The sequence below is a fragment of the Pelodiscus sinensis genome, chromosome 4 (genome assembly GCF_049634645.1).
Source record: "Pelodiscus sinensis isolate JC-2024 chromosome 4, ASM4963464v1, whole genome shotgun sequence".
Taxonomy (NCBI): Eukaryota; Metazoa; Chordata; order Testudines; family Trionychidae; genus Pelodiscus; species Pelodiscus sinensis.
In genome coordinates this window covers 7,836,598-7,859,967 of record NC_134714.1, presented here as the reverse complement: position 1 = coordinate 7,859,967, position 23,370 = coordinate 7,836,598, and the positions used below count along the sequence as shown (strand labels likewise).

Sequence of the window (23,370 nt, the reverse complement as noted above, 5' to 3'; positions counted from 1 at the left end):
CATGAGGGGTGTTTGAAAATCCGCACCTCAGAGCAGTGTACTTCTAGTCCCCTAGCCCCTGGCACAGACAGCACTAAGTCCATGAGAGGGCTTCTCCCCTCGACATAGCTACTGCCTCTCAGGGAGGCAGAATATATACACCAATAGGAGAACCTCTTCCATCAGTGCAGGGAGCATCTTTGGTAAACTGTGCTGCTGCAGTGCTGCAAGGGTAGACAAACCCTGATCAGATTAGACCACTATATCCAGTAGGGCAGGGGTGCCCAAACTTTTTTCAAAGAGGGCCAGATTTGATGAAGTGAACATGCATGAGGGCCGACCATTTTGCCTGACATTCTTTGAACCATTAAAATTAAATGCAAATTAACTATTTTATGCAAAGTTTATTGCAAACGGCATACTTTTCATTTCGTCACATGGATGACAAATCTAAACAGGTGTTAAATCACTCTGCCTTTCATATCTGAAGGCCAGATGAAAAAAAATCCAGGAAGCTGAAATATGTCAGGAACATTGTAAAGTACATTACATATTATTGGTAATAAAGGTTGTCTGTCAACTTTTAAGTTCAAAAATTATGAACAGGAACATAACACCAAGTATACATGTTGTGTCCAAATATATTTATAACTGATTTAGACCAACTGACATTAACTGAGATTTTACAATGTATTCATCTCAATACATATGGATTTGTTGGGGGCCATAAAAGATAGATATTGCCAAATTACCTGTGGGGCCGTATTAAACCGGAACACGGGCCGCAATTGGCCCCCGGGCCGGACTTTGGACATGCCTGCAGTAGGGCAAGAACATTTCTAAGGGGGGGAGTGCTGGCATCCTGCCCACTTTCCCCTCCCTGTCTCCCCTGGACTGACAGCTGGGTCCCCAACATGTATAAAGGCAGCCAGGACCCTGGGTGTGCTGCAGCACCTACCGTACCCATAGTCCCTGCACCTGTGGATATATCCAGTCTTCACTGGAGTACGGCAGCTCTCTGATCCTCAGCTGTGATTGACTGTTGTAAAGCAAATGCTGTGCAGTTAGCTCAGCATGTCAGTGATTGTTACTTTTTATCTTCGTGTTTCCTAGTGCAGGAAAGTGCCCAGTATACATGGAAATCACCCAGAAGCATAAGAAACGGCAATGTCTCATTAGAGCAGGGCTGGGGAACCTCAGGCCCGGGGGCTGGATGCGGCCCCCCAGCTTGCCTGGATCCAGCCCCTGAGGCTCAGGGATCCTTCCCGCATTGGGGAGCTCGCACTGGTGATCCAGCCCCCTGCCACCCACCCTCCCATAGGGCTGGAGCACACAAAATCTACTAACCTGATCTCCCCACCCCACCGGGCTCTGATGTGCAAGGGGAATGTGAGGAGTGCCTTTTCCCTTCTCAGTCAGGGGATTCTCACTTTGCTTCTCACTTGTGTGTGGCCCCCCGACTGATTTTTCTGTGGGTCAGCAACCCCCGATCCCAAAAAGAGTCCCCACCCCTGCTGCATTAGAGCATAATGCAGATGTGCCAACTCGTGTGGTAATGGCTAAATTCCAGTTTTAATTATAGTGCTGTGGCGGAAGGGTGCTTGAATGATGGTCAAAGGTAAAACTTACTTGATTTCTTAAAAGTTAAACACTGGAAATCTCTCCCTGAGCACCCTATGCAGGGCTAGAAAAAGAGACTGTGGTTGCTTTCCTTATTGCTCGAAGAATTCCAGGCCTTACATGGGGCTGTCTCTGTATTACCTGTAACGTAAGATCTGCTGAACGCAGAGTGAAAAGTAACCAATGGAATTCAGAGCACAGATACTCAGAGCGCTTCCGCAGCTGAAACTCCACTTTCCATGCTTATTACTAATCTTCCCTTGACATATTTTATAGTTTAGATCTGCATGTTCCATCTTTACATTAAAATGGCTTCATGTCTGGATGAATGCTTTCCCAGCTATTACTCAAATATCAATCCCATATCATTTGTACTAAATGGAGTACAGGAATCCCCCGAGTTGCGACCGCCTGACTTGTGACCCCCCCCCCCCACACACACACACACACACACTTACAGCTATTTTTTAAAGTGCGGAAGGGGCTGAAAACCCCTGACTTACATCCTCAGTCAGCATTTATGACGGCGCACGGCGCCTGTCATCAATAAGAATTCGAATTACGACGCCTCCAACTTGCAACTCTTCCCTGGGAACCAATCGCGTCGCAAGTCAGGGATTGCCTGTATTTTTTTTTCTGGGTTCAGCACAGGAATAGTGGACTTAATTTTCTTATAGAGCTGTTACACAGTAAGAGTTGGGTGTAAACAAGTACAAGTAAAGCAAAGCGCCATCTTTGTTGAAATGGTCCTTTGGTTTAGCTGTTAGTGTTTATATTTTGCTGGTGGTCACTTTGGGCTGGATTTTAGCTGTGCCTGCACTACTATTATTTCTAAAATACTCCTGTGGCACAGCTCCACCTAGGATGGTATTAGTGTGTGTTGCCAGCATTTTAATAACCCAGCTTAGCTTAAATGTAGATGACAGGTTAGTTAATCTACTGTCTCATCGATAACTCTGGTGCAATTCTGCAATCAGTTAACAAGGGAGACGTTATTGGCTAAAGGAAAAGATCCTTAAACATTAACAAGGGAAGCAGAAAAAATATGTTTCAGAAGTTTACTTTTAAAATCTAATCATACCATAGAGCTCCTTTAAGATCAGAAAATGAAATATATTGACATTTGTTGAAACAAAAACTTAAATTTGCACTTGTTTTAAATCAAACATTGCTTATTGAAACAAAGGTTGGAGCTGGGGGAGGGTGTTTTTTTTGTAACCAGATTACTAAGGGTCAAATTAGATCAACTTCTCTCTAATTCAGAAGCATCCAGTATCTTGATTGCATGCATAGATAAAAGAACACCTTTTTCTTTCTGTACTTTGGAAGAGGTGTAAATCCTCAGTTATGCAGGCAGAGTAGAGGGCTTGCCTTTCCTTTTCAGTCCCACGTGGAATACTTGTCCCTGTACATTCTTGTCCGATTCATCATAATGAAACCTCTTTTTATGTTATTATTTAGATATATGCAATATAGGTGCAGCTATGTTGGTGCCAAGCTGTTAGATAGACTTGGTGTGCGGTAATGTCTTTTATAGGACCAATTTCTATTGATGATAAATCTTCATGCCTCACAGAGCTCTGTGATTCGAAAGCTTGTCTCCCTCACCAACAAAAGCTGGTCCAATTAAAAGATGTCACGTCACCCACCCTTTCCCTTTTTCAGGTGTTAATTCCCATGTATTGATCCCAAGGGGCTAAGTTGACAAAGGAACTTAGGTGCTGCAATGCTGAGCTCCATACCGCCTATCTGCCAGGTGCCAAGGAAATCACCTCAGAACAATACTGTGATTCACGTAGCCTGATGTAGGCACATTCTCTTGCTCTGGCTCTGGAGATCTTGAGTGGAATTAGGTGGCCTCTGAGCACATCTTTTGGCTTGGGCCCTGCAAGCGAGTTCAGCAGAAAAGTGCCTGTCTCCCCTGGAATATGAGTCGCTCTAAAGCAGGGGCCAAGTGATTACGTCCTAGTAGATAGCCAAAGTGAATGCTCACAGGCAAAAATATAGGTGCCAACCGATGTTTCCTCTATTTTTTTCCTCCCTCCATCTGTGTGTGGAACAAATTTTGTTCTGTGCACCAGTGCATGTGTAGATGTGCACCACCAGTCGAAACACATGCTGCTGACTGTGGGCACTCTGCTAATCAGCTGGGCAGCATTTAAATTTCTCCTGGGTGGCTGCCCAAGTGCTCACTTTACAGGTGCTGACTGAGTTTGGGTGTCTACGGGTGGTTGAAGTGGTGGTTGAACAAGGCTTTTTTGAATCTCAGTGGTAGCTAAAAATTGGATGTAGGTGCCTAAGTACCTGTGTGAATCTATCTCTAGGTCTTTCCAGCAGCTAGTGAGAAATATAGTGCCCAAAATGTCTCATTTGCACCAGAACAAAGCCAAAACTCATAGCAATACATGTAAGGCCTGCATATTTATCATGGCCATGATTTCATAGAGGTGGATGAGACTTTTTATGTTAAACAACTAACAGAATCATCCAAACCAGGGGATTTGATGATGATGGGAAACTTCAACAATGCAAACATGTGTTGGGGAAAATAAGAGCAGGGCACAGATTATCCAACAAGGTGCTGAAATGTAGTGAAGACTTTTTTTGAATTTCAGAAGGTAGAAAAAGCTACTAGGGAAGATGCTGTCCTAGATTTGATTGTGACCAGTAAGGAGGAACTGGTTGAGAATTTGAAAATGAAAAGCAGCTTGAGAGAAAGTGATCATGAAATTACAAGAATTCATGATTGTAAGGAATGGTCAGAGTGAGAATATGCCTTAGAGATTGTGGGAAATCTATAAATCCATGTTACATTTTGCTAATTTACAGTCTCTCTCAAATTAAGGCCTAATCATCTTTTATAAAATGTCTATATATATTCTATAGGTATTGCGTTTTGCTGTTTTAACAACGTGCTCTTAAACTATTAAAGACAGCTATTATCATACTTTTATAATAGAAAATAAGCACAATGGCCAAGCTTTTTAAAAATTAGTTCCTCAAGATCAGTGTTTCTTAAACTGTGTTCTGCGGTTCACCGGTGTGCCGCGGAGAACAGCAGAGTTCAAAATGGCCACCCTTAAAGGAGCAGGCGACTTTTTTTTTCCTCTCAATAACTCCCCCCCCTCCCCCCGATCCTTTTTTTCCCCTCAACAAAAACAAATAGTGTTCCTCAGTCTTAAAAAGTTTAAGAAACACTGCTCAAGATAGTTTTCTAAATCAGTATTTTGACACCTGTATAAGCGGTTTGATTTTTTTTCATGTGCTGCTCTGGCAAACCATTTAGGTGCCTAAATCTATATTTAGTCACTCCTCTTTTAAAATCTTGGCCTGTAGCTGGAACGCTTTGTATCATACTATGAGTCTTATTGTTTTTCCCCCCACAACAACTAGTCTGACTTACAGGTATTCGACTGTTTCAGCTTAATGTATTGTACCCATTTATGTGACAGATGTAATTATCTGTACAAATAGCACATTCGGTTCAGGTGATAGGATTCAATCCCAGAACAACACCTGGACTAGCTTAGAAGAAATTCATCCTTAGTCTGTTAGTAGTCAGAAAAATCAAAGGGGTTTCTATCCGGAAATCTGGCCAGGAAACAATCGCAGGTTTGTTTCTGTTTAAGCCAAACAGAAGAAGGGAGGGGAGAGGGGGGAAAAGCTAATTTTGAAAATTGCATTCTGAGAAGAGTTACCAAAATCAAAATCTTTGGGGTTTTTCCCACGTACGCAGTCTTGTTTGCAGGTCTGAGGTTAAAACGTGCAAGTTACATTGAATATGTCAATAGTGGAAACAGGCTTTTTTCTTTATTAAAATGGTAATTTTCTCCCCAGACATCAGACATCCGGAAGAACTCTCTCTCTTGAGGAAACCCAGGGATCCAACAAAGAAAAAAAAGAAAAAGATAGATGACCAGAGTGAAGATGAGGCGCTTGAACTGGAGGGACCATTAATCACTCCAGGATCGGGTGAGCCTAGGCTTCTTTTGGAGTTATTTGGGAGAAGGAGGCTGGGAAGAGAGGAGCAAGAGGAAGGGGAGGGAAGATCAAGTCATTCTACTGGAGCAGATGTTAAAGGGGAAAATTTCACTCCTAATCCATTTATGCCTGTGCAAGAGCTGCATTGCAAGTCAACCTTGCAAAACTCATCTATGTGACTGAATTCCAGCTGCTTTTACATATGCAAAATAATGGAACAAGGTCAATTTTTTTAAACGAAATTGAGCCAGATTCTTTTAGTGTCTAAAGCATGTAACTGATACGTTTTCTCACCTTGTTACAGAGGGAGAGTTCAGTGTCACGGCTCAGGGGACTATAAGGGGACATGCAACCAGCAGCAGGGGTCAGGCCTACCCCTGTGCTCACCAGCTGCGGCAGGAAGCTGAGTGACCTGTCCCCTGTCCACTCCACTCCTCCGACTCCCAGCCACTTCTCTCTCTCTCAGAGGAGGGGATTTGGGGCAATTGTGAAACCAAGCCTGCACTCGCTAGCAGAGGAAGTGGAGAAACGAGGCTGGGAGCCAGGGGAGGAGGGCAAGCTGGGTCCGGGTCACTCCCGCTCCCTTCCCCTCTCTCCATCACTATGCTGAGAGCAGGGGTGGACTCGACTCACCCACCTCTGTTGATGTCAGGCCCCCCACTAATTGCCCAGAACATGTAACTTGGGAGAAGGAGTTGAATGGAGAGGGGGTGTAGTAGGAGCGAGGGCTTGGGAAAAGGGATGGAGTGGGGCAGAAAAAGATGGGATGTGGGCGGGACCAGTGGGCGGGTTGTCCCAGGCCGTGCTCCCCACCCCAGTAACAGCCCTGGGCCTAATCAGTCTTTTGAATTCCTGCGCTTTTTCTTGTTCCATATTACCACTAAATCTAGCTGCACTTGTATGTAGAGTGACTTGCATGTTGTCTCAGATACTGTGTTACTGCAGGAATTATTTCTTTGTATGAATTATGAACATTATGGGCATTTCTCTATTCTAAGCCTATTCCAAAAAATCTTGAAAGAGTTTTATTTTTATTAGTATTGTTTATATAAATGCACAAGCTTCAAACTTTTAATATTAAATGTACCCTAATGCTCATTGTTTGTTGTATTATTTCTAATGGTGGAATAGTTTGTACAGTGGTTTACAGAAACAGAACAATGCCACTACCGAGAAAGCCTACTTACCAAGAGTGGTAAATTGAGCCAGACTTACAATCTGTTCGAAAAATTAAACTTGTCCCTAAGATCTGCTTGCACCATGGTGGTGTTGGAACACCAGTAGCTGAAAGAAAGTATTGCACCAGTCATGAGAACTGTAAACTAGAATGGACATTTACAAACACTTTCAGCAGTACAGTCTGACTCTCTGCATATTTCAGTACTGTGTGTGTTCTAAAGATGTTGCTTATTAATCAAGCAAAAGAAGAGAAGAGGAGATAAGAAGTTACATTGATTTCAAACACATCTTGTACCATCTTCCTTAATTAGTCTTAATTTTACCATACCTGGACATAATGCTGCCATTAACAGAATCACTAATGATTCTGGACTAGCAAGGGAATGAAGTGAAAATAGATTTTTCTCCTTTTTGGCTCAAAGGGATTAGCTACCCAGTGGAGTTAAGGCATCTCTGTATCTTTAATTGCTGCCTTTAGTTCAATGTATGAACCTATGCATGTTTGTGATTTCCTTTTATGCATTTAATTATAAAGTTTCTATCTCATCAAATAGAAATTGTTTAACCTCACAGTAATTAACAGCTGTGGTTCATTTTGCCCTGGATACTATTTCTGTGTTACTGAGTACTAATGTGAAATGAATAATCATTTAAGGCACACCTATCTCTGTTTATGGATTTAGAATACATTTTGCACTTTGAGATACCTTGACCTGTAGATGCTGAACTTATAGGCAAATCATCATAAGCAAAGCTGAAAGTGCTGCTTATAACTTTGCCAAACTTTAACCGTTCAGTCTGAAATTTTCCATTCTGGCATCTGCTTTGGTCAGAAATATATTTGCATTTCAGCTAAAGTGATAATCTATTTTAGAGCATCAGATTAGGAGAAGTACCTTCTTTTGCCCATGTTGAAAAGTGTATAGCCATTTTGTAGAGAAACTCTAGCACCCCACATGTTTTGGAGCCAGAACTTGAAATTTGGCCAAGGTCATGGCTTTGGGAGGACTGTGATTCGTGGCATCCCTGAGAAAAGCTGCTCAAATTTGTCCTAGTTATAAGCATTTGAAAAATCACAGGTAAGACATGTTTAGTAGAGACTTGCTAGGACTTTGCAGCTTAATTCCTTGAAAATTCTACCCATGCTGGACATGTTTCAGCTCAACACTGCAGAGGACTAAGAATAACTTCCTTGTAGTTGCAATCCCAGCAGCTCCAGACTGTGGTGAGTCCAGATCCAGAAATTAAGAGCAAGGAGCTTGTTTCTTCTGAGCTCTTAATGCCCCCCTGCTTTGTTGGCATCCAGGCAGGGAAGTGGAAACCACCTGATTTGAAGTGAGAGGACAAGAGCCAGTAATGGAGAAAGTAGATGTAGGACAGAGCTACTCAACATGCAACTGGTAGGCCACATGCGGCCCACAGCCCATTTGTTTGCCGCCTTCAGTGCGGTTTGGGTTTACATGAGGCTCAAAACATGATCCACAGGTGGGATCCTTTGAACATGGCCTCCACTGGGAACATATTCCACAATGGCGAGTCAATAGAATGATCTTCTGTTGAGATGTGTTTTAGTAGTTAAATTCCTGGACTGTCATTGCTCATTGAAAGTGCTGTCATGTAGGTGGAAATCAGGTAAATGCTGCATTTTATTAATATCAGCAGAACTGATTTAAATAGGGCCTGAGTGTTGAGTAGTCTTTCCTTAATCTTTGTATTCATGCCCATCAGTGTGAAATAAGCTATTTGCATATATTTGCATATATATTTGGATGTACATGCAACCACACTTAAGTCACAGCCCTAGGTATGTACTGTGAGTATCATTGTGGCCCCCGGGGCTTCCAAAGTTGAGTAGCTTTATTTAGGAACTTGGGAAGATCCACCTGGAGGCTAGCAGGAGTTGAAGAGGGGAACTGGGAACCAGAGGATGAGACTGGTTGGACAAGGAGACTGAGGCTGGTATCAATGGGTAGGCGGGAGGGGAGTCAGGATACAGGGAGTGTCTGGCTGAAGCGTCAGACAAGGAGCTCTAATTGAGGAAGGCACCTAGATATTGGATTAAATATCTGGGGGAGAGACTGAGTTTTGGAGCCAGTGAGTATGGAGAACAGGGGAGGTGATTAGAGACTGAAGAGGGGGCGAGAAAATGAGCTGAAGAGTTTGTGTCTATGACAATACACTTCACACCCAAGCTCAGAACCGTACTGTGAAAAGTCAGCTGTCTGAAAGAGTGCTGTCTGATTTGTTGCAGAAGTGGGAAGGCTTAAGATGAATGAGGCAGGGCTTGCAGGGAGGGAAAAGGATGGGTTCATAGTTGAGGCAGTTGAATGTTGCTCTGGGCAATTAAATTCTACGCCTGCCTCTGCCACAAAAATCCATTTCATGCTTTTGGCAAGTCACTTAAACCAGACTAGTCACTATTGTGTGTTCCTCATTTTCTGGGTGTTTTACTTGTGGCCCTGTTTATTTTTCAGGAGCACTGAGCATCCATAACTGTAACTGAAGTCAGTGGGAGCTATGCTTTGAACATATGCAGCGTTCTATAATCCTGATTTTCCAGGGTCTCCAATTGGGTGCCCTAAATTAGCATGAGACACATGGAATTAGTCTTCTCCTCCTCGGTATCCTTCCTATATATTAACCAGATGGGTAATAGTTTTATTAACACTGTTGTGACCTGGCCACTGAAATGTAGTTACAACATAGGGTTGGTTAGAATTCGTTCTCTGAGTATATTGATCTAACTTAATAGGAGGCTGTGGGAAAAGCACACAGGAAAGCAACTTGAAAGTTGAATAAGGGCACCTTAGAAGACACTTGAAAGACAATGAGGCAATCTGTTAGCTTCAGGGATTGTCTCCCAGGTGTTGTGAACCTTTATCAGGGGCAGCAGCATGGTGGGGAGGGGCAGGCTGAAGTGAGTTTTTAAGCTGGCTCTCCACTGATGCCAGCTCTGCCCTCCCCCTTTGCTGCCTCCCACAGAAGCAGTGGAGGTGGCGGGGAGGCAGGCAGGATACTGGAGCAGCCTTTGTCCCTAAAAAGCTGTCCCGGCTCTCTGTGGATCCGCCCACTGTGCCTCTGTGTTTTAAATGTATTTAAGTTGCTAGCTTAAAAAGTAGAGGCGCGAACCGGGACAGCTGATTCCCATCTCCCGCTGCCCCCCCCCTCCCCACTGCACCTCCCTGCCTCCCCATGGAGACAGTGCTGGAGGGAACCAGTTTTTAAGAGAGCCCCCTCCCCCCCCAGCACTGGCTCCTACTCAGTCCCCTCCCCAAGAGAGAGGCAGCCAGGGGGGAGATAGGGAGTTAGCTTATCCGGTAGTCGACTAGTTGCTTCCATTCCTATTCTGCAGGCCACCAGCCAGCCACCCATGATGATAAAATAGGGGCAGGAGGGGGTGGAGGAGTGGAATCTGGCCAGGAGGGTGGGTTGCATGGTCTGTGGATGGGGGGCGCACTTACCTGGTCCTTTGCCTTCTACCACTCCTAGGCATCACCCCCTGCTGCTCCCATTGGCCATGATTCCGGATAATGGGAACAGTGGGGGAAACCACCAGGTGAGCTTTTTCCTGGTCTGCCACTCCCCCCCCCCAGCCAGGGGAGGGGGTTTCGCTTCCTTCTCTTTCAAGCCAGATCCAGCCGGTGAGGCTCACCCCCCTCTCCTCCGCAGCAACACTGGCTCTTCAACCTCACAGGGAGGGAGGCCGCAGGCCTGAAGCATCAGCGCAGGTTCCCTGCAGTGGGAGGGGGAGCAAGTCCTGAGTCCACAGCCCACCTGCAAGACAGTTGTGGACCACTAGTAGTCCACGGACCACACTTTGAGAACCACCGATCTAGTCTAACCTCCTGCATCACACAGGTAGTAGAACGTCCCGGAATTAATTCATGCCTCAAGTCCAGCAGTTGTGATTCACCTAGAGCATATGTTTATGGGCTTGTCTACATGGTGCTGCAGTGTGGTCTCTGAGTGTGTGAAGTACTCGGGGTTCTGGTGCATGTAAGTGCTCTATGTTGACCTTGCTGGCACAACTGAAAAGATACCTGGTCTGTATTGAATATTGTCCTGTAGGACTATCCCAACACACACTAGGTAGCTTTTCATTCTCTGCAGCAGGAGACAGAGTGTAACACATTACTGGACTCTACTGCTGACACTTCATGGACCACACTATGGGGCCGTGCAGACAAGCTCTTAGCAAAACATCCAGTGTTGATTTCAAAACTTCCAGTGATCCATCACGACCGTTAGTAAGTTGTTCCAGTAGTTAATTGCCCTCACTGTTAAAAATGTGCATCTTCTTTCTAGTCTGAATTTCTAGTATAGCTTCAGCTTCCAGCCACTAGATCTTGTTGTTCCTTCCTCTCCTATATTGAAGCACCATCCATCAAATTTCTGTTCCCAAGTCAAGTACTTAAAAGCAGTAATCAAATCATCCCTTAGCCTTCTATTTGGTAAACAGAATAAAACGAGTTCCATGACTCTCTTACTGTCAGGCCTGGTTTTCAGTCTTTAATCATTCCCATGGCTTTTCTAGGAACCATCTGCATTTTTTCAGCATTTTTCTTGAAGTGTGAGCAGCAGAATTGAACATGGTTTTTCAGTAGCGGTCACACTTGTGCCAAATACAAAAGTAATAGAACCTCCCTACTCCTATTTGAAATTCCCGTTTATGCATTAAAAGATCACGTTAGCCCTTCTGCCCACAGTGTCATGCTGGGAGTCCATAATTAGTGGGGTATCCACAATGATCCCTAGGTCTTTTTCAGAGTCACTGCTTTCTAGGGTAGAGTCCTACCCCCCTTTTGCATGTCTTCATTGTACCTTATGTTATGACAACATTGAAATGCATGCAGTTGTTTTATACCCAAGTTGTCCTGCAATCCAAATTATTTTTATCAGTGACATGCTGCCATCATTATTTGCCACTCCAACAATCTTTGTATATACACACTTTATTACTGGTTTTGTTTTCTGTCAGGTCATTAATAAAAATATTAAAACACATAGGGCTAGGAATTGATCCATCTGGGACTTCCAAGAGAAACACATGCATTCATTGATTCCTCATTTATAATTAAATTTTGGGACTCCTGTGCCTTGCTGATTTCGTATGTTAGTGTCTTAATCAACGTGTTGAGCAGAACCTAATCAAATGAATTGTAGAAATCTTAAGTATGACATCAGCCAAACTTATAATCTCATCAAAATGATAGTTTGACAAGATCTGTTTTTCATAAGCCATGTTGACTGGCACTAATTATATTATTTTGTCTGGGTTCAAAGTCTTGCTGAAAGTCCTATAAATACCCAGATCATTCCATTTACTCTTGTAAAATATTGGCACATCATTAGCTTTTTTCACAGTCCTCTCAAGCTTCCTTAATATTGCAAAACTTACTGAAAATCAGTACAGTAATTCCTCATTTAACACTATAGATGCGTTTCTGAAAATGTTCATGCTAAGCGAAAATGTGCTATCCAGGGTCAATTTTCCCATTAAAAATAATGGAAAAGGTGGGGGTTGCATTTCAGGTGGTGGTAGCAAAGTCAATTTTTTGTTGGTGCTGGGTTGTCAACGCCAATATTAGATATCTAGCAACACAAGATAAACCGCGACGACTTGTGTTCCTGGTTGTTAAAACACAAACATAAACACGTGAGTGAGCGGAGGACCGCTGTGACCATGTGTATTCATCCGCTTATGTGTATTACCACTGTTTTCACCAATTTATACTGCCGTGCGAAGTAGTCTGCCACTTGATTATTTTTGTGTTATTTCGGGGCAGTCGTGTTATTCGAAAAATGTTCCCTAAAAAAAAATTATGCTATTGCGAAAATGTGTTAAGAGGGCACCTGTTAAACAAGTAATTATTATATTAATGGTCCACCGAGTTTCCTGCCCAATTCTTTTTAAACTCTTGGGATGCAGGTTATCCAAATCTGCTGATTTAAAGATGTCAAATTTTGGTAGCTGCTATTTAACATGTGTTTTGGCAACAGTTGTAATGGCAAATATTTTATCATGGTAGGTACATCTGGTTTTTTTCAAAATTTAAAATAAAAATATTTATTGAACTTATCCCCTCCCTGCATTATTGACATCTCTTCTGTTTCTATCCCCAAGGTTCCCTTTGTTCCTCTTATGCTTTACAAAACAAACAAAAGAACCAAAAATGTTATTACTGTCCTTAACTCTACTAGCTTCTGTTACTTTTTTACTCATTAGTTATTTTCTATAACTTCTAGTTTACACTAATTCCTATCAATTTCCCATTTTTTTTCTTAGTCTTACAATATAATTTTAACTCCTGTCATCTGAAGAAGTGGGTTGTGCCCACAAAAGCTCATGATACCATCTATATGTTTTGTTAGTCATTAAGGTACTGCTAGACTATTTGTTGTTTTTTAAGTTTTTCCTGTTACACTCACTCAGCTACCCCTCTGAATATAATTTTTATTATTGCTGCTCTCACTTCCCCTAGCCAGGGTTTTTGTTTTTTGTTTTTGCGGGGGGAGTATGCATATAGGAAAACGTTCTTAAACCATTCCAGTTATCATTTGTGTTTGTCAGTCTCATGTTGCTATTTAAACATGGATTCATCAGGAGGCAAGAAAAAAATAATACAATTACATTTTTTGGTGCAATCTATTTTATTTCCTACTCTTGGAGTGCTTGACTTTGCAACCTTAATGTGTTCTCTGTGTGTGTGTGTCTGTGTGTGTCCATAACCACGCCTGTGCATGTGGTTGCAATTTTATATCCATGGTAATCCCTGATGGGTAGATGGTGTCTCCGCCCAGGTTCTGAGTTGGGGAGAAAAGAAAAGCGGCTATCCCCTATGGGCTGAGGTGTGGCCGAAGAGCTGTACTGCAGCTGCTGTTACTACCTTGAGGCTGCAGTAGCTTCTGTTCTCGCCATTTGCAGTTCTAACAGGATGAAGCCAGCTTTTCGGTGTAATACTTGATGCCCTGGTCCCTCTCCTGGATTCTAGGAGCGTTCTGAGAAAGGATAACTAGGAGTTGTGATTCTGTGGCAGGCTTGGAGCGAAAATCCCCTTTGCAGGTTCCCAGTTTCCAACAATGTGCCACTCCATCTACAGCTCTACTGTCACAGCTCTTCCATGCCCACAAAAAGAGGGGGAGGGGAAGAAGCCATGCACAAGGGTTGCCTTGAAGGCAGCGATCCTATGAATAACAGCACATACTCAAAGACTAACAAAACATGTAGATGGTATCATGAGCTTTTGTGGGCAAAACCCACTTCTTCAGATGAAGTGGGTTTTGTCCATGGAAGCTCATGATACCATCTACATGTTTTGTTTGCATTTAAGGTGCTACTAGACTATTCGTTGTTTTTTAAGTTTTTTTCCAGTTACAGACTAACTCTGCTACCCCTCTGAAGATTTAGCACATACTTACTCTGGCAGTAAGTATGTTTCCTGTAGTGCATATTTGCACTGCACATTGAAACAGTTGTGTAAATCTGAGTGTGGTGTATTTTATAAAGATCTCTTTTTTAGCACGTTGGTAAACGATATCCTAGGGTAAACTATGCAAGTTTGCAGCTTTAATTTGTGGTAATTGGTCATGGTAAACATTGGTCAGGGTAAACCTGAACCCCCCATTGTGGATTCCTTTCAGCCAGCTAATGTATTAAGACTAATAGCTGGCCTTGCATGCACTAGGGCAGGGCTACTCAACTTTGGAAACAAAGATACTCACAGCACACACCGAGGGCCACAACTTAAGTGTGCTTGCATATACATGTAAATATGTATGCAAATAGCTTCTTTCACACTGACGGGCTTGAATATAAAGATTAAGGCAAGACTACTCAACACACAGACCCCATTTAAGTCAGTTTTGCTGTTATTAATAAAATGCAGGATCTACCCGATTTCCACCTATATGACAGCACTTGAATTGAGCAATGACAGTCCAAGAATTTAACTACTAAAACGTGTATCAACAGAAGACCATTATATTGACTACTTTTTTTGTTTTGGCTCCCACCCCCGGACTGCGTGTGGAGTCCTGTGTAAACCCAAACAGCGTTGCAAGCTGCAAACAAAGCCCTGCACTAGGGTGTTAGCATGTGTGAAGAGGCACCTGTTTTCCTAATGAAAGCAAAGCTTTTGATTGGGAATATTTTCCTAAGAACAGCAAAGAATTCATTGCTCGAGACACTTTAGGGAGGGATTTTCTCCAGTGGTCAGTGTTCGCCTGTGTCTGGTCCCATGGAAATCCATGGCATTTACAGGCTTGAAAAGGAATCTGGCTAGTTCTGCTGTAGCAGGATCTCCTGTCCAGGAGTAGCTAGGAGGTGTATATGCCCAAAATCAAGGGGTATGACTGAATACAGGGAGTGGATCTGTGGAATTAGATGGCACCGATTTTACACAGTCATTCTTCTGACCAGTGAAGCACTTTGATTCTATTTTAATTGAGTGCCTGGGGCAGCAGCGTAGCCTTACAAAAGTAACTGCATTGCTCTTCCATTTCGCAGTGGTCATGCTGTTACAAGAAGGAATGAAAAGCAGTGAACAGAGGACTACTGGACTAGCTTTACAGAAACAATAAAGAGCTAATAATGGAATTTAATCCTCAGACAAGAAAAACAGTGGGCAGACCTATGCTACTGTTCACGTTGACTTAACTTAAAGCACTCAGAGCTGTGTGGAAAAAGACCCCTCCTTGAGCTAGCTAAGTGCTGTCCACACTGGCACTCTCCCTCCAAGTAGCTTTCCACCTCTTCTAGAGAGTAATTCTGCTGCTGGGAGAACACTCTCCCTTCCGTCCGCGTAGACCCATGTGTGCTAGACACACTAATACAAGTCCTTAGTAATACTTTTAATTTATACTAAAGCAATGTCAAACTCATTTGCCTGATTTGCAGACATAATTGTCATAATATTCGCTAGGTGTGTAGTTAGTGTACCTCAGTTGTGAAAATCAGGGTCTTAGTGTGATAATTTAAATGAATAGCTCAGTGAAAGAAATGGAGATAGTTTACTTCTCGGAGTCATGTCCAGAGATCTGCATACGCAGGATGTATCGACACAGCACTTGAAACTTGAAATAAGATATGCAGTTTGCACTACGCAAATTGCGTAGCGTATTTTGAGTCTATTTAGAAATAGGCTATTTCGAAATAAAGCGCTATTTCAAGCCATCACTTACTCCTCATAGAATGAGGTATACAGGGATGACAAAATAGTGCGTCCACTATATTGCGAAATAGCGGATGCATTCAAAAGACATGGGGTAACTATTTCAGGATACCTCTGCAACCCAAAATAGCATTGCAGTGTAGAAATGCCCTTAGGAAGCAGCTCATAGAATCCTTTCCTTGCCAGCTTGTGAGCCAGAAAACTTTGTTTCTTAAAAGGAAAAAAAAAAACCTCCTCTCCCCCCCCCCCCCCCTCCTGAATCTGACCTAGGGGCTGGTTGCAAATCTTAAATAAGAAAAGTGTATTCTGAAGTTTTTTTTCACTGATGAATTAGAGAAAGGACAGTATATGGCAATGACATCTGGATTTGGGGTATACAGGATAGCTTTTAAAGAATTCTGGACCTGAAACTGCTTTGAATTGAGGAAAATATCTTGCCTTATGAATGAAGGACCTAACTGAAGATTTAAAATAGACATAGTTTTGACACAAGCCCTATCTCTCCTCTCCTTTAATTTCTTCACTTTTGTCCTTTCTCCATTCATCTTACCTTACTTGTTTCCCTCACCTAATGAGTAAAGTAACCTCTGTACCCTGATAGATTGCTCTTAAACAGGTAGGAATGTTTTTTGTTTTGTTTCTTTTAATTAACTTTTCAGGGAGCTGCATACTCTGACTCTTAAATTCCACAGCTTTGCCAGCAGCGGCAGATATAGGGCAGGGCAAGTATCTGCCGCTGCTTCCCTCACCCCCCGGAGCCGCCTCCGCTGCTGCCCTTCGCTGCAAGTCCACGAGTGGCTCTGCTAGCCAGTGGCATGCACGCCGCGGCGGCTCGTTGACATGGAGGTGAAGGGCAATGCCTGGCCATGGTACCCGGGTGTCCCACTGCTCCACCCTTCTGCCCCGCCCAGAGAGAGGCTGGGGGTGGTGCGGTCTCTCCCCCGGGGGAGCCCAAACCCCTTTCCTGCCACACCTGGGGGCAGAGCGACCCACCTGCTAGGGAGTCCCCGTCTCCTCCTGCCGGTCCCCACCTCCCCCCACTCGTGGGCGCAGCGCAACCCAGCTCCACAGACAGTGCCCCCTCCCCCAACACACACGTCCCTGGGAACAGGGGGAGTTGTCAGCTACCCCCGCCCTGCCAGGAGCTGTTCGAGAGGCTGAAATGGTAATTTTGGCCTGAGTCAGACACCCCTGCCCGCTGGCCCTCCCTATCGCACATCTGTGCGCCATCCTCTACGTAGCCACACCCTGCCTGCCCCTCAACCCGAGTACCCACACGCTGCCAGCCCCCCCAAGTCCCAACACCCACACGCTGCCTGTCCCCCAAATCCCAGCACCCACACACTGCCTGTCCCCCCCAAAGCCCAACACCTAATGCTGCCTGCCCCCAGTCCCAACAGCCACATGCTGCCTCCCCCCAACACCCAACGCTGCCTGCCCCCCCAAACCTCAACACCGACACGACCCCTGACTCCCCCAAGTCTCAACACCCACAGTCCACCTGGCCCCCACAAGTCCCAATGCTGCCCAGCTGCTGAACACCCAACGCTGCCTGGCAAATACCAGCCATGGGCAACCAAAGAGAATCTACTGTGAGCCAGGAACATTTTGTAGGTCTTTTGATTTTATCGATTGAAAACAACCTGTGTAAAGAAATGGACTTTACTGACATAATTGAAGAATGTGCTGCCAAAAGAGCTAGACAGCTAGACTAGACTTAAACACAAATTAAAATGTTGAATTATTAATGCAGAATTATGTTTAAGAATGAATTACAATATAATTAAAGTAAAAATTATCCAACTAAATTAAGTTTCTATCAAATTTACCCAATTCACATTTAATATGAAAAATAGCTTTCAATGTGCGCATTTGACACCTTTTTTCTATTTTCTCTCCAAAAGGGGGCCCAAGGAAATTGTGCTGCTCTGGGCCCCGCAAAACTCTAATCCGACCCTGTTTGCCACACTTTAAAAGGGAGATATTTTTTCCAAATAATCCCCCTAAGGATTAATGCCTGTAATTGCAGCATAAGCAATATTCTGAAGTTGGGACTTCATTTGGTCTGTGTGCCATGATGAAGGCCAGCCTGCCAAAACACTGGCCACTTATTTATGAACATTGTCTTGAACGACAGTAAGGAGAGAATTTTTTGTCAAACCATCATGTTTTCCTGAATGTGTAGTGAGAGAAAATCTTTCCATGTACTGTTGAAAGTTCTGCAAGAACCAGGAGTCTTAAGCCAAACAGTTTAACCAGAAGACTCAAATTCTCTCTGCTCTCACTGGGACTTGGATGAAAAGTCTGTTATTTAGCAGCTTTAATGCTGAGCTCAAACCTGCTAAACCCTCACGCTTTGGAGGAATATTCATTTCAGATTTACTGTTTTCTATAGACACACAAAAAAGCCCCAGCCCCACTTAATACACATTTAATCTGATTCACATATTTCCAGTGAAAATAAGCAGCCTTTACAGAGTGATCTGTTGGTTTGTTTGAAATTCTGCTTTTTTGAGCTTTTCCACGGGTTGGAGAGAGGCAAAAAAATACAGATCGACTGCATGTTTCTTCCCTTTAAAAAACCACTGAGGTGATCAGAACACACTGTGGTAACATGAACAAGTATCCTGAAAACTACTAAATAGGAATTGCTTTGCATTTAGGTAGCTGGACTCTTTGCCAGCGTTAAGTGCAGTAAAGAGGCAAGGCAAGTTGTAGTGGTGTTAAGAAGTCTTAACTTCCAGTGTCTCTGTAATTTAATAACAGTTGAGATTGTCATTCAGTAGTTCAGCGAAGCGACTCCAAGACACTGGTGTACGAAGCCATTTAAAAAAAAAGTTTTTTGTGTATTCAATTTACTGTATCTTCACTAGTTGTCAGACAAAGAATCAGTTTCAATAGATCATTTTCAGGTTTACACTTTTTGTTCCAAAGTGTATACAAATAAACACAATGGGAAGAGGTGGTCACGCTGACAAGAGCAAATGATGATCATGCCCGACAGACTTTGATAATTTGTTACCCAAAGGTGAAGTCGAAATGTCAAAACTTTGGTGATTGACCAATACACAACGCCCAGAGTTACTGAAAACTTCCCTTGAATAGAATTTGAATCTGGTAAATTTTTCAAGCCCACAATGGAATAATTATCAGCTATTTTTAATAGGCAGGCCTTAAGGTTAGGCGACCACCCACTACGCTAAAAAGTAAGCAGTACATTTCTTAAAGTTCAGTCAGTAGTTAGCAACAGCTCACGTGTACAGAGCTGTCAAAATTAATTCAGGTTTAAACAGGGTAGCTTTGGTTTCAAGTAGCGATGTAATAGTGTAGTTGATTAACCAATAAGCAAAAGCTTATAGGCTAATGCTATAGACGACACACATTTCCCCCACGCCCCCTTTGCCAGTACATTTTTTAGCAGGCTGGCCAGCAACCCGACTCAGTCCTAGCTCATGCCAGGTCCGGGACCTATCCCTGCTGCAGCTCTGCATTTAAAGTGTACTAAGAACCAGGCGGGCAGGCAACTCAGCTCAGTTCCAGCTCGCTTGGGATCTGGGAGCTCAGTCCCGCCCCTTCCCCCAGACAGGCTCTGCTGCCACCCCACGCTGAGCAGCAGTGTGAGGTGACAGGCAGCCAGTCCACAAGGGGAGCTGGTTTTTAATCTGGCTCCCTTCATGGACCAGCTCCCACCTGGCATCCCATGCTGCTGCATCTGATACAGAGTCAGCAGCATGGAGTGGCAGGGGGCTCTTCAGAAGTGAGGTTGGAGCGCACTGGCTGCCTGCCTCATTCCTGGGGACTATAGAATAGTCAAGTAACCGATAAAAATTCATGAGGTTAATCAACTGTTCAATGAACGGATATTTAACATCCCTAGTTTCAAGTCCAACTTGTGGAAACAAATGACTGTGATATAATGTAGCCTGAATAGTCTACGTCTTTTACAGTTGGGCATGTTTTTCGTCTTCTGTCTCTTTGTTTCTGACTTTTCTCATTGTCTCCCTCTTGCCTTCTCACCTCCTTTCTTTCCTTCTCTGTAGGCACTGATGTTCTTTATATCGGCCCAGTGAAAGGTGAGCTCCACCTCATTGGGACTTTTGTCCCCATCTTCTGTGATTTCTTTGACTGTCTTCTTACTTTCCTGCTCCTCTAAACTTTGATATTCAAAACTTGTATGCAGCCGATTACCTATTATTTTTCTCCAGTAGTATCCATAATATGCTTGGTGCTATAGAAATCTAAGAAGGCACAGTTCATACCCGAGAGTGGAATTTTTGAGAAATTTCATATAGGTTAGATAGAAAGTGGCTTTCTCTCTCTCCTGTTTACTAAGAATAGTTAAAATAGTTTAGCTTGTCGTAGGAAACCAGCATTGCAGTGTCTTTGGGGGGATTTTTAAGTCACAGGATTTTAAAAATCTGTTTACTCTATTAGTTTTGCATTGAGTGTACAGAATTTGAACAAAAGCTAACTTCAGATGTTTGTTTGCTGTTCTGTTAGGAAGCATATATTCAAGTCCAGGACTTTATAGCAAAACCATGACGCCTACCTATGATTCTCACGACGGAAGCCCTCTGTCTCCAACTTCAGCTTGGTTTGGAGATAGTGCTTTATCAGAAGGGAATCCTGGTGTACTTGCTGTCAGCCAGCCAATTACATCCCCAGAAATCTTAGCAAAAATGTACAAGCCACAAGCTCTTCTCGATAAAGCCAAGATCAACCAAGGGTGAGCTAAAGGCATATTAAAAACATAAGTTGCATTCTTAAAACAGTTACAAAAACTCAACCAGACCTTTTCTGTTATCTATTGTTGACAACTTGCAGATGGCTGGATTCCTCCAGATCACTCATGGAACAAGATGTGAAAGAAAATGAGGCCTTGCTGCTTCGGTTCAAGTACTACAACTTTTTTGACTTGAATCCAAAGGTACTGAGTTATTTCTGTCTTGTACATATGGCCAAACGTTCAAAAAGTGGAGACTAGTATCTGCATTCAGAATGCCTGCATGTCCATTTGTACAGCCAACTGCTCAGCTGCCAGTCTTTGAAAAACTGACCATGTGTCTTTCAAATGGTACATATAATGTATCTGTTTGTTTACATGTCGAGACTGCCAAATGAACAAAATCAGGTGGTTGCATGAGCATCTGTTAAGGGAAATCTGGTTGTTTCAAAGTCAAAGAAGTTTAGAATTTAAATTTCAAGTAGAAATTTGGATTCAAACATATCTAATTAAAAGAACAAACATCAATAGACTTATTTTTTGAAATGTAAGGGGCCCCAGGCCTTCTTTTGAAGGTGCTTTATATGTGTGTGGTGTCTCTGTTTCATTATAGTATGACGCAATCAGAATCAACCAGCTTTACGAGCAATCTAAGTGGGCTATTGTTTTAGAAGAAATAGAATGTACGGAAGAAGAAATGATGATGTTCGCAGCGTTGCAGGTAAGAGACAGAGTTATTTTTTAATTGAAGTCAGTTGCAATTTTGTAGCTTTCTGTAGGCTTTAAATCAAGGAGTGGATTGAAGTTAAAATGTACTGCAACTAGTTCATAAAAGCCTTGCTCTAGCTTTGTCAGGAAGCTGAACTTTCTGTTCTAGGGAAACTTGGCTACTTTCCTATTCTCTGTTTACTTAAACTTTTAAGGTAATTTAAATATTTACTACTTATTACTTCACATGAAAAGGAATTTAGATATCTTTCCCCAAAGATATGTGTATCTTATTTTTGCTTTTAAAAAATACAAATAAGTACATTAGGTGACTGAACTGTGTGTTTCTGGCTCTTTGCCCCTCGAACAATTGGTGGTAATCTGTGGGTTTCCCAGAACTTTTAATTTATCTGCTATGCAGAATATTATGTGCAAATCTTGTATAAGTAATGCACATGTAAATGCTTTTACCATTCATTTCCATACAGGCTCGCCGACGGGGCAGTTGCCCTGCAACCTAGCGATTCAAAAGGGTCCAGAGCTCCCAGTGCTGCTATTTCTGCAGCCGGTACCCCTGAGCCTTTTAAATCCTTGCCAGAGCTCAGGGCTCCATGTATGTCTGAGGCCAGCAGGGTGCGGGCACAGCACAGTCCAGGTGGCACTGAGGGCTGGCTGCCCCTTCCACAGATGCACCTTCCAAGCTCCTTCCAGCTGCCACTTACAGCCCCTCGATTTCGTATCGGTCCCTCGGTTTCCATAAGACTGATTTGTAAATTGTGCCGAAGGATGATCCCAAGTCTTTCTGGCAGCCAGATTCCTCCTCTCTTCCTTGGTCATTCAGGCTATGTCTAGACTACATAGAATTTTCGAAAGAGGATATGCAAATTCCCAGAGGATTTGCATATCTTCTTCCAATCTCACTTTCAAAAGAGGATCTTTTGAAAATGAAAGTAGTCTGAACTTGGGGGAGAGGGGTTCGGGAAAAAAAAACGTTTTGAAAAAACCACTCTTCCTTAAAAAATGAGGTTTACACAGGGTTTTTTTTTTCGAAAAAGGGGTTTTCTCCTGAAAAAAAACGCGGCCACACTACTTTCACTTTTGAAAGATCCTCTTCCGAAAATGAGAATTTGCATATCCTCTTTCGGGAAAAAAAACGTAGTTTAGACGTGTCTTCAGAAATCTCCGTTGTTTAGCAGCTCCGGGGCAGTACAAACGTTGATCCATAGCCATCTGAGACATTCATGGTTTCAGCTTTGTATACTTACTTGTGGTACTGTTGTGACAATTATATTTGCTCTGGATGATAATACTTAGTCATACGTTTCTGCCTTCAAAAATACTTATTGAATGAACACCAGAAAAAATAGCTCTCCTTTAGAAAGATCACTTCTATTTTAGGGTTTTGTACTACTGCCCATTACGCTAGTGCCTGCTGCATAAAATAGATTGGCAATAACAAAGTCCCTGGTGGACTTCATGGAATTTCTGGCTCTCTTTCGTCGTTAAGTTTATATACAGCTCTGCTTGGGGGTGTAGCATGTTGGTTTTATTTTGTTTTTTGGTGGGGTGTAAAAGGGAGCAGCACATGCTATGAATGCCATTCTAGTTATGATTTAAAAAAAACTTTTATCAAATGGATTTTGCAACATTTCCTGAAGCTGGTTAGACTCTGGATTTGTCTATACTCCTTTGGAAATCCATTCCTCAGCCAGTTCCCCTCAGCTGAGATGCTTTGTGTGATTTCTGCTGGACTCTTGATCTGTGTTGTCCCAGAGACACGCAGCCATCTTGGAGCTATGCAGAAGAGACGTGGTCTCTAAGCCCTGGTCTATACTAGGGGGTTATTTTGACATAACTCCCCTTATTTCAAAATAGCAAGCGGAGTGTCCACACTATCAAGCCTGTTATTTCAAAATAAGAGGCTGGTTATTTTGAAATAACTCCTGCTTTCTGCGAGGAATAACGTCTGTTTCGAAATAGCGGTACTGTGGACGCTCCACTGCTGCTATT

General features: G+C 43.0%; 1 protein-coding gene across 7 annotated transcripts in view; it reads left to right on the top strand.

The window, feature by feature from the left end:
* Positions 1–23,370, top strand: part of FERMT2 (FERM domain containing kindlin 2) — a 119,165-nt gene that overhangs the window by 76,436 nt on the left and 19,359 nt on the right. For 5 of the 7 annotated variants that reach the window (XM_006116318.4, XM_075926218.1, XM_025181329.2 and 2 more), the window contains 5 exons: positions 5,437–5,571; positions 19,970–20,002; positions 20,430–20,655; positions 20,754–20,856; positions 21,266–21,373. In XM_006116318.4, the coding sequence (XP_006116380.1) occupies positions 5,437–5,571; positions 19,970–20,002; positions 20,430–20,655; positions 20,754–20,856; positions 21,266–21,373 (605 nt within the window). The remainder of the gene's footprint in view (positions 1–5,436; positions 5,572–19,969; positions 20,003–20,429; positions 20,656–20,753; positions 20,857–21,265; positions 21,374–23,370) is intronic. The other 2 variants (XM_075926217.1, XM_075926215.1) reach the window with 1 other exon arrangement.